The sequence below is a fragment of the Monomorium pharaonis genome, unplaced genomic scaffold (assembly GCF_013373865.1).
Source record: "Monomorium pharaonis isolate MP-MQ-018 unplaced genomic scaffold, ASM1337386v2 scaffold_528, whole genome shotgun sequence".
NCBI classification, from domain to species: Eukaryota; Metazoa; Arthropoda; class Insecta; order Hymenoptera; family Formicidae; genus Monomorium; species Monomorium pharaonis.
This window is the reverse complement of record NW_023415833.1, coordinates 17,087-29,088: the sequence shown is the minus strand read 5'-3', so window position 1 is coordinate 29,088 and position 12,002 is coordinate 17,087. Positions and strand designations below refer to the sequence as shown.

General features: G+C 38.9%; 1 protein-coding gene and 1 pseudogene across 1 annotated transcript; both read right to left on the bottom strand.

The window, feature by feature from the left end:
* Window positions 1–6: 6 nt before the first annotated feature.
* On the bottom strand, window positions 7–1,855 carry LOC118648595 (annotated as a pseudogene).
* Window positions 1,856–7,780: 5,925 nt separating this feature from the next.
* LOC118648594 lies at window positions 7,781–11,725 on the bottom strand. The gene has a single exon (XM_036294917.1). It carries the CDS (start codon window positions 11,723–11,725, stop codon window positions 7,781–7,783), a length of 3,945 nt encoding a protein of 1,314 aa, XP_036150810.1.
* Window positions 11,726–12,002: the final 277 nt, after the last annotated feature.

Genomic DNA, 12,002 nt, shown 5'->3' with positions numbered 1-12,002 from the left:
AGGTATCATCCTGATTCCATGTGCTTCTAATAACCTAATCTGTTTGCCTATTGATATAAGGTCTTTATGTTTCTTAGTGTTTATAATATTATTTGCATTATCATTGCAGCATCTTCAACTTCTTTTTCATGTTCACCATCTGTATTGTTTGGTGATACAGAAATTTGTTGAAATATCATTTTTTGTTTCTTCTCTATTTGCGCTAGAAATCATAAATGGACAAAATAAGGTAAAATAGAACTTAAAACAAAAATAAATAAAAGAGCATTGCGATATATTGTTGCATTTACCTTGAGAAAGTTTACGTTTGCGCTGAGATTGCTGAGTTATTGCAAACTTCTGCTGCTCCTCCTCCTGTATTATCGAACTTTTATTCTCAGCCTCTAATTGTACTAAATTATTCGTGGCTATTTCTAATTCTGCAGAATTAGCTTGACTCTGTTGGTGAGCTTGACACCTATTAACACTCTTTCCTGCTGCAGCATATTGACCAAGTCTAACCTATTGCGCTCCACTGCAAGACTGATTGGCGTTTTGTCGAATTTACTAATTACAGTTGTATCGGCACCATGATCTAATAAAATGTTCATTACATCTACATGTTCATGTTCTACTGCCAATGTAATGGAGTCATCTTTAGCTAAAATTATTTTTTACATTAGTCACACGTTTCTTGCAGAAGTCGGTCAATTTTTTTATTTTGAAATTATACCATGTCTCTGCTATTAACATCCGCTCCACAATTAAGCAGTAATTGTACCATATGATGATGGCCTTCATACGCTGCCATATGTAATGGAGTTCTATCCACTTTTGTCCTAGCGTCCCTAGATATTCCTGCTCTAAGTAAAACTTCAGCAGTCTCTAGGTGATTATTCTGTGCTGCGAGATGGAGCGCACTTGTACCAAGCTAAACAATGAGCACATATTATACACATATATTATTTACAGATACAAAATCCACTTGATGTTACAAATACTTTGAAGCATTCTTTGATCGACATAAGATTCTTTGTTCCAAACAGTCAATTGAAATGTTTCAAAGCATTTTGAAATATGAAATAAACTATCTAAAATCTACAAATTAAATGCTAAGGCACATACCCAGTCCGTGGTAAATGGTGCACCCCTACACATGAGCTCACGAACGGCCTCAGTGTCACCATTCTTTGCGCTATGTAGAAGCTGTTTTCCAAGTTCCACCATAGTCGAGGCATCTTGCGGCCTCGAATGAGGAGAAACATCGCAAGCCAAGAGCTCCACCTGATGACAATGTAATAGTATGCCATCAGATGTAAACAATAGCTACACCTGGGATCAGATGATTCACTCTTTATACACAAAAGAAGAAATTTACTCACTGGTATGAGAGTATCTGCGTCCAGACCCTCGATATCGTTGTCACATATGCTTTCCTGCCCAGATTGCATCCTGGAATATCCAGCTCAGTCCCCTTCGTACAAGCGTGCTCTAAAATCACATTATCCATAACTATGCCAATCGCAATATGGTATTTGTCTCTAACGATAAGGAGGCTGCGAACGGCTGATTCTCGGGCGTTAATCACGCCCGTCCGACCTTGGGCCTCCGCGGAATCCGAAAGTGGGCCGTAAAAATAACGAGCTCGCCGACGAGAGAACACGTGCGAGCGGACGCACGCGACTCGCGTCCCACGACGTGCCGCGTGCGTGTGATGCGTTTACCTTACGGAATCTTCGCATCGCACTACAGGATGTTTTTATTTCGCCGTCTCGAGGTCGCGAGGAACTTCCTGTTCCTGTTTCATCGAACGGAAGTCCCATGCCATAGGCCGTGTTGCACGCCCGAAAAAAGAACTAGCCAACCGAGGAAAAAAGGAAGGCGCGTTATACTTACGACCAGCGCATTATTTTTCGCCTTTCTAGCGATTTTATCGCGACGATCCGCCGACAGCCACACGACGTTCGCTGGGATTCTTCCTCGTCACAGTCTCCGCGATTTACGGTCACGGTAAAGTTTCATGAAAATGGCGGCGCATTGGCGCCATTCCTGAGCCCCGTCCGGTCGCTCAGGTGGTAAAAGCGTTTCCCATGTGTGCGACGATGCCACGAAGATTATACCCGTACTTCTCCCCCCTTTCTTTGTGTTTACTAGGCTAGGCCGGCTAGTGCTCCGCCGGGCCAGGGTCCACCTGATGCTGCAAAGCGCTTGATTGACCAATCGGAGCAAAGAAGAATTTTAGTAATTGACCAATGAAAGAACGCCTTCGAACCGTTTGCAGCTTGGAGCGTTGGAGCATCGATGTATGCATGTTTGGTATACGCGCGATCATCAGCATAGAATAATTCTTCTTATAAGGAGCGAGACGAGGTAGAAAACTCTACAAAGTTTATTTTTCTATTAGATATTGAACGTTGTTGTAGAATATATGTACATATTGAATAGAATAATAGATTATCACCAGAGAGAAAACCAAATAGCTGTGATCAAGGTTATTAGCTAGATTATTCAATCGTTTTCTAAAGTTTTTTACTTTTTCGGTATTTTACGGTAATTTACATAGAATACACTAAGGGTGTGTTCGAGGAGACGCTATTAGCGCTATCAGCATCAGTTTATCCTTGTTCTACTTTTAATGAGTAATGAAGATGGACTGATGCTGGTAACGCTAATAGCGTGTCCCCGAACGCACCCTAAAAAAGTGTATATATTTTTACTTTTCCGTCAAGATATGAATTTGCTTTAACTGTAACTGCCCTTTTCAAGCAATGAAATTAATTGAAATTTTTGGTCTACACTGCTAAACTGATGTAATAAGTTAAAGGCGGGATATAAAAAACTTGAGCAGTAGAGTAGATTAAATAGATAAAGACATTTATTAAATTGATCGTTTTTGTCCACTCTTGGTTATAGTACAGAAGAGAACCACAAAATTGTGGGTATATTACCTACAGGTTTCATAGACATTAGCGACATAGTTCAATGTCCACATTTTATGGACATAGAGGCGTTTCAAAGTAAAATATATAAATAAAATGAAATTTAACATTCTCTAAAATGTAAGTACTAAGAATTGAATATTCCATATTCGTATGATATGTAATTTGCAAAATAATATAAAAATATTTAACGTGTAGTTGTAATATAACAATTAATATAAGCGAATTTAATAATTTCTTTTTTTAATCATATTACGTCTTAGAGAAATAATTATTTCGTTAAATGTTTTTTGACTTTTTTTTTATATAACTAGAAGTAGAGACTCTAATAAAAAATCACGACATCAAAAAGTTTGATCCGCGACACCATTTTTCAGCTACAACCAAAAATATCCAAGGCACGGAATTTAATTTTTAGCAAGTAATTATATATATGTATATACATTTATTTATTTATTTATATCAGTATTAAAGATATAAATTTCTTACAATTTTTATAGCATCAATATTTATATTACTAAAATATATTTATACATTACTGTTTTTTTTTAAGCAAGAATACATCTAAAAAGTCCATTAAATAATTTATCACTCTCTTCAATGGCTTCATGCCAGTGGCTCCAAACCATATAGTGTAGTGACAAAAATCTATAGCATACATAACATAAAGTAGAATAAAGTTATTGTAAGACGATTTTGAAATATAGTCTAAGTTTTTCGTGATACATCTTACAGAATATAAAGAGAGCAACAGAAATATAAGGTTTTAAGATAGGACGTGTTAGGATATTCTTGAATCTGATTAAAAAAAAAAGATTTTTAACACATTCTATCAATTTGTGTTTGAAGTCTGAATCAGTCGTATTATATATCGAAGTCGTATTATATTCGATTGAACTGCACTAGTGCGCACGAGTGCACGTTAAAGCCGTTGTATATAGATAATCTAAGATCTGTATTCAGAACACGCTTATAATGGTGTTAGCGTATTGACTAAATAATAAACACCACTTGAAAGAACTATTATATAAAAGTATTCATATGAAATATTTAGAAATATAATTTAAAAGATTGTATATCATTTATGTCAATAGTAATTATTTTTATACCATGTTTTTAACTAAAATAATTATCCATATAGATAAAGTTCTTGTATGGAATCATTTGTATTTTGTACAAAGATTTATAAAGTGTCACTAATTTATAATTTGACTATTACTTTATAGTTTTTGAATAAAATTATGGTTTTGATTAAAATTATCTGGAGGATTTACAAATCTTTTTAATAATACTTTATAATTCTTTATACGCGAAATACAAACAACTTCGTATAAAAATTTTGTTTAATTTTTTTGCTAATTATTTTTTTTGCTGTTTAAATAGATAATGTAAAAATAATTATAATTAACTGAATAAAACACACACACACACACACAAACACAAACACAAGCTTCTCAATTACATTTTAAAATACTTTATACGAAATACAAACAATTTCATATGATTTAACTGGCGTTCATATTCGGTCAAGTATCAATTGTTAGTACATGCTGTTTGCATTATTCTATCCTGTTTTATGTATAATGAAAACGATAAAGGTAGTATGACATAATAGCGCGCTAACATTTTTATATTTATAATCTTTATATTGCTGAATATGGTAAAATGCAAATATCTTATATGATAAAATATATATTTTACTAAACAACATAATAAAGTATATTGAAGATTTTTCAGTTTATATATTTGTATATTAATTATATATTCTTTTTTATTCTAATTTATTAAATACAGTATATTTCCATGTCAATTTGTATCACGGCTTTAATGCGCATCCAATCAAATTCACCATTAATTTGTTGTAGAAATGATGACACTAATCATAATAAAGAATGTTATTCCGTAACTCTTATTAGAAAATCTTTGGTTAGAAACATTATAGAGTCGAATTTGGCTCTTAAAAATATAAAATAAATGAGATATAATCTCGCCAATCTTAGTTTAATTCTCACTAAGACTGGTATTCATAGTCGGATCTTATATTTAAGATCATCTTAAGTACTATCTTAAGATGCCATCAGCCAATCACAGAGTCGTATTAGCATCTTAAGACATTGATTGAGACAATCCTTAAATAAGATTCGACTATGAATACCAGTCTAAGGTTGCCTATTAATTAACGACTTTTTATTTTTATTTGTTTCCAAAATATCTCTATTTTTTAAGCATTTTACAAATACAGTACAAATATTATAATTATATTATAATTATTTTTATAGTTTGTATTTAATAGTATATCTATATAATAATTTCGAAAAGAATATACAATTTATAATTATTCTAAGGAAACTTTTTATAGTTTTCCCCATTAACCGTTTGTTTGAATTGTAATTAACACTTCATGTACTTTTCAGTATTTATTTTACAGTATACTACACGGAAAAAAATAACTTTCTATTTTTTAATTTTTATATACAGAAATATTCTCAAATTCTAGGCTTTAAACAGTTTTTGATCAAATCGAAAAACTTGAACCATAAAGTATTAATGTATTATCTAATATAATTTTAACCATTTGCGAAAAATTAAATTTTTAATAAATTCCAATATTCCAAATCTTGCTGTTATAAACAAACATTTAAAAAATTGTGATTTTTACTAAAAGATTAATATGGAAATTGATTTTAAAAATCTTTAAAATCTTTAATCTTATTTACGTGAAAGAAAAGAATTATTTAATTTTTGGTTCATGAATGAAATTTTACCAATGCCTCAGTAGTGTCCAGTCTACTTACTTGATGTAGCGCACTGATATGCTTTAATCAAGCGAGTACATCCAGAGTACGGTATTTCCATCTGATCATCGAAGCTTGATTCGCTCTACGCGTTCTGCCAATCATTGGGAAACGGAGTCCCTCGCTCACACAGATTCGAAGGGATTGTCTGAATGCCTGATCACTAATCTAGTAAACCACGCGAAAATACTTAAAATAACACAAGAGTGATGAGACATATTAAAACCTCTTGTCACATTTATACTCCTAATATTGTATAGGTCCGTATTCAAACGTGCTTATAATGAATTTTATGACGCTGTTATTTTATCTTCATCGTGCATTAAACATAAAATAAGAACAGAATGATGAAAAGCAATGACAACGAGATTAACATCTTTATAAGCGCGTTTTGAATATAAGTTATATTATCTAAAAATAATGCATTTTGCATATGTGTCTTTTTGCATGTGATATAAAATTCTTAAATTTAATGTTTTTTTTTTTTCAATCTAATGCTGTTATAATATTAGTAAATTTTAATGATTATTTTAGTTAAAATAATCATTTAACAAAATAATAATTTCATTATAGTGTTATTATAATTTTAAATTAAAGAATTGTAACAATATTAATTGTTACGATTTTAATCTATTATTGTTTTTCGCAACATTTAATACAAAATCCACTTTTATGTGTATCCTGTGATATCGAAAAGGGAACTTGAATAGAATTCTATTGATTTAAAATCCGCACGTGGGATAAAAATAATCTACTGAAATAATGAAAATATTTATGACTTTGACTGCAATATTAATATAAAGAATTGAATAAGTTAAGTCATACAATTAGTAAAAAAAAAATTAAACAATTATTATTTACAAATATATAATTTGCTCTTGTATTTGTATGGTTGAACTGGGTTAACAAAACTTAATTATCTGTATCTTTAACGATATTATGTAGATCTCCGTAGATTGTGCTCGTCGGTTAGGAAAGGAGGCGTCGATATTAAGGGTCGGAGGGGAAGTGGCGTGTCATCGATGATAGAAACGGAAGTCAGCTGGTATACTCCTTGGATGGGATGTTTACGGATTCTAGTGCAGGGATCCTCCTTGAGGTCGTGATGGTTTCATTTCAGATGCTTTCGGCGTTGGCTGTTAAGAAATTAGAAAACAAAAAAAAAGGGGTAAAGACTTCCAGGGAGCGTATACTGTAGCCTCGAAGGTGAAACGAGTGTTCGACCTGAGTTAGTATACCTCGAAATGGTGGTTCATGATACTGTAACCTCGAGGGTGTTATTAATCGACCCGAGTTAGTATCTGAAGTGTTAGCATATATACTGTTATCTCGAGGGTGACCGAATTGTCGACCCGAGCTAGTATACGTCAGGAATGAGTATTGTCAATATTGTAACCTCAAGGGTGATGCAAGGATCAACCCGAGCTGGTATTATGGTTATTGCGGTTTATTTATATTCTTGAAGGATTGTTAATTAATAAATTTCTAAAAGGAATCTAAGAAATGACTCGAAATGAATCCCGGGAACAACTTTTCATACTCATGTTACTGCTCCCAACGAACGTACCGAGACTTGCGCAAAAATGGCCGTCCAATAATTTGAACGCGCCCTGCGATCGTGCCTGCATTTACCTGACTTAACTCGTGTAAATGAAAGGAGGAAAGGAATAGGAAGGTACCTGGAAATGAGATGGTGACTCTTTCAACTGTGTGGACAAACCAGAAGGACTCGCGCCCTGCGGAAGGGGAAAGTGACTGCAAAACGGGCGTTCGGATCACGGCGATGTAAGAGTAGACAAATTCTCCGATTATCTCTGAACGCTGGATAGAACTGTAGATCTCCGAAGATCAACTCAAATATCTGGGACTTCTCACTTGCACTCCAACTGAGAAAAAACAGTCTTCAAGAACTTAGGATAACAGACATCCGCTCAGCCACACCGTTGTTGTCAAGCAGCATCAACAAGATCGAAGCGCGCTTGCTCAACGCCCCCGATTCCGCTCGCACGGCGCCTATACCCCGCTAAGCTGCCGCCGCTCGCACTCTCAGGACCGTGCGAGTTCTTTTTAAGACTTTTCCGTAACATTCCCCCCGGCATCCGGCGACGCCGTCGTCGGATAGCCTGCGTCGGGGTCAATAGGGAGGACACAAAGTTTCGTGATTGGCCTTTTGTAAGATCCACTGGCCGTTCGAAGCGTCACAACTCTGGCCAATCCATCGGGTCCTTTATGCAGCTCGATAACTCTTCCCAGTGGCCATTTAGCTGGTGGGTAACGCTCATCAGTCACGAGAACCAGCGATCCTTCGACTATGCAGTTGGATGGGTGGTGCCATTTAGAAATAGCCTGAAATCTCTGAAGGCATTCAGCAGACCATCTTTTCCAGAATAGATCCACTTTCTGACGGACCAACTGCCACCTCGAAAGTCGGGAAAGAGTCTCCTCGGCCAGACTAGGCTCCGGTATTACAGTTGGTGCCTCACCGATGAGAAAATGACCTGGCGTCAAGGCGGACAGATCCTCTGGGTCGTCAGATAACGGGCAAAGAGGGCGTGAGTTCAAAACGGCCTCTATTTGTATTACTATCGTGGACAGTTCCTCATAAGTAAGAGTGGTGTCACCTAGTAACCTAGCGAGGTGATACTTGGTAGATTTAACCGCAGCTTCCCATTTTCCTCCAAAGTGCGGCGCGGAGGGAGGGTTGAATAGCCACTCGGTTCCGTCATTCGCGAGGAGAATTGCCAGGTCCCGCAGCTCTTTGGACGACGTAGCAAAACGTTGACGTAAGATCGAATCTGCGCCGACAAAATTCGTTCCGCAGTCGCTTCGCAAAGTCGCACAAACTCCACGGCGGCCGGAAAATCTCTTATATGCCGCTAGGAAAGCTTCCGTAGTGTAATCCGTCACGATTTCAATATGGATGGCCGAGGTGGCTAGGCAAATAAAAATCGCTAGATAGCCCTTATAACTTCGTGTGGCTCTACCTCTCCATGTTTTAAGTTGCATGGGACCAGCGTAATCAAGTCCGGCATGTAAAAAAGGTCTGGAAGGCACCACTCTGGAGGAAGGGAGTTGCCCCATCAGCTGTTGAGCCCTTTGGCCGCGATATCGGGAACATCGGACACACTTTAGGATAAACGAACGGACCGGTGCTCTGCCTCCGAGAATCCAATAAGTCTGTCGCAGGAAACTCAAAGTCACTTGAGTACCTCCGTGAAGAGTTCTGCGGTGAGCGTCGGCAATGACAAGTGTCGTAAATGGCGAGTGACGTGGCAGAATGACTGGGTGTTTAGTTTCATTATCGATCTTGGCGAAGTGGAGACGGCCGCCCACTCTCAAAATTCCGTCCTTGTCGATAAACGGAGTAAGTCGAATCAAGTGATTAGAACGAGGAAGGTTTCCTCCCTGAAAAAGAATTCGTATCTCCTGAGAGAACCAAGATTGTTGTACGATCTTACACCACAACAGTCGACTGTGAAGAAGATCTTCCGGGCTAAGTGGCTCTGAGGAAAGATTCGTTTGTTTCCTCAAACGCGCTATAAATCGTTGACAAAGAGCCGTGATTCTTAACAGACATTTTAACGAGGAGTAGCGGTCCAGTAAGTTCCAGTACGGAGTTGGATGGGTCACGGCTGATAAAGCGCAGTCCGATCGATTCTCGAGATCTATATCAGGTGGAAGTTGAGCCTTTAAAGAAGGCCACTCAGTTGACAAACTTGAAAGCCACCTTGGCCCGTTCCACCAAAGCTCGTGCTCGATGAAACGCTCTGTGCAAAGGCCACGTGATGCACAATCAGCGGGATTCTCCTTCCCTGGCACATACCGCCATGATGCTGAAGGTAGCAACTCTTGTATCGTTGTGACTCTGTTTCGAACGTAGTCTTTCCAACGGGAGGGATGTGCAGTAGTCCAGGCAAGTGTCGCCGAAGAGTCTGTCCATAGAAAAATGGGAGTCTCTTTTAAATTGAGAGTTTCTATGGTTTGTTTCATAAGCCGAGCAAGAAGAAGGGCAGCACATAACTCCAGACGAGGGATGGTGACTCGCTTGAGAGGAGCTACGCGGGATTTTGCGCAGGCGAGCCTCACAGAAAATTCTTTGTCCAAAGTTTCGGTCTTCACATAGACAACTGCTGCCATCGCAAGATTCGAAGCATCAGCAAATCCGTGTAACTCCACCAATGTCGATGTAGTTAGAAAGCCTAACCACCGCGGAATGGAAATCTGTGATAATAAAAGTAATTCCTGTCGAAAGTCACTCCACCGTTGCTGTACTGACTCGGGAAGGGATTCATCCCACTCAATCTTGAGCAACCACATCTCTTGCAGCAAAATCTTAGCACGTATAATGACTGGGGATAACAGGCCCAATGGATCGAAAAGTCTCGCAATTTCAGACAAAATAGCACGTTTCGTATACTTGTTAGAATTTGACGGCTGAATTGAAAAATGAAAGGTGTCTGTGGATGGCTTCCACTCAATCCCCAAGATTTTGATGAGAGATCGTTCAAATTCCAAATTAATTTCGTTCCTCGGATTTGTACTGGTTGCGGTAGGCAGAAGTTCGGGGTTATTACTTTGCCACTTTAATAAGGGGAACCCCCCGGCGTTGCACAAATTCTTCACTTGCTGAATTATTTCCTTTGCCTCGATGATTGAGTCTGCTCCACCAAAAATATCATCTACATAGCGACCCTTAGACAAAGGTGGAATTGCCTTGGGGAATTTTGGCCCTTCATCCTCTATCAGCTGTTGTAAACAGCGGAGGGCTAGGAATGGCGCGCAGCTGAGTCCGTACGTGACCGTGGTGAGGTAATAAACTATGACCTCCTGGTCAGGTCTTTGCCACAGAATGCTCTGGTACCTCCAATCCTCAGGGTGTACCGATATCTGTCGAAACATCTTAACGATGTCGGCCACAAAGATAAAGCGATGTGAACGAGCCCACAGAAGAACCTTGGCTAAATCAACTTGGAGTTTAGCACCTGAATGAAGAATGTCATTGAGGGAAACATTTGTGGAGGAGCGACTTGATCCGTTGAAAACTACACGAATTTTAGATGACTCGTTCTGTTGCTTGACAATTCCATGGTGGGGAAGATGGAAGCGAGGAAACTCCTCTTCAGTCGGCGCCTCCTTCATGTGACCTAACGATAGATACTCCTGGATAAATTCTTCGTACAATTGTTTATATTTTGCGTCGAATGAAAAGCGCTTCGTGAGTCTCGACAGACAGGCAAGGGCAGACTTCCGCGAGTCCCCCAAAGTATGGGGGGAAGACTTGAAAGGAAGTCGGACCACATATCGACCAGTGGAGTCGCGTCTATGCGTAGCAACAAAATGTTTCTCGCATTCGGCTTCGTCTGGGGAGAGGAGGGATGATGTCAAAGGAACTATTTCCTCTTGTTTCCAGAATCGTGTAAGAATTTCTTGTAAAGAATCGTCAACAGAGCAGTGGTAGGCTAATGGATCTTGCAGCGACTTCTCAGATGTTACAGGTCCAAATAAAATCCAGCCGAAAAGAGTTTTCTGTGCTACCGGTTCTTTGGGACCACCCTTGTGTAAACCGTCACAAATAATGTGACCGTAGTTATCCGAACCGATAATAACGTCGACATGACCTGGGCGGAAAAATTCTGGATCAGCTAACTGAAGACCGTTAATATGTGACCAGTTCCTTCGGACAACATTGTAAAGAGGTAATTTTGCGGTGAGATGTGGTAAAACAAATGCTTGAATTGAGCAAGATTTTTGAGAGTCGTGAATGGAATGAAGACGTATCGTTACCACTCCTCGGGTGTACCCGGCTGCCGTGCCACCGATCCCCACTAAAGGGATTGCAGAGGCTCTGCGGGGAATACGGAGATTTTGAACCAGAACTTCCGAAACAAAAGTTAGTTGGGATCCTTGATCAATGAGCAGGCGCACGGGGTAAGGAACCTGACTCACCGGTCGAATCACGGCTCGGCAGGTAGCAAGCAGCGTGGAACATTGATGGGGCAAAGGTAATTCCATCTCCTCTCGAGCTTTTGTTAGTCATTGCGGAACTGTAGTCGGAGAAGCGTCATCACCGAGAATGATCCGTCCTTCATGAGATTCGGTCGCGGAGGCTGTAGCGTTGCTAGCTGCGGTCTGGTCATGAAGAGACGAGTGATGTCGTTTGCCACATTTCAAACATCGTCGGGTGCTGCGGCACTGTCGTACAGCATGAGGGCCTAAACAGTTATAGCACCGCCGATGCTTAGAAACGATGTCCTGTCTTTGTTGGGAGTTCTTTCCTAGGTATGTCGGG

Bases quoted from the DNA above. Each gene is read 5' to 3' on its own strand.
- LOC118648594 (XM_036294917.1), bottom strand. From the start codon at position 11,725: ATGGAATTACCTTTGCCCCATCAATGTTCCACGCTGCTTGCTACCTGC.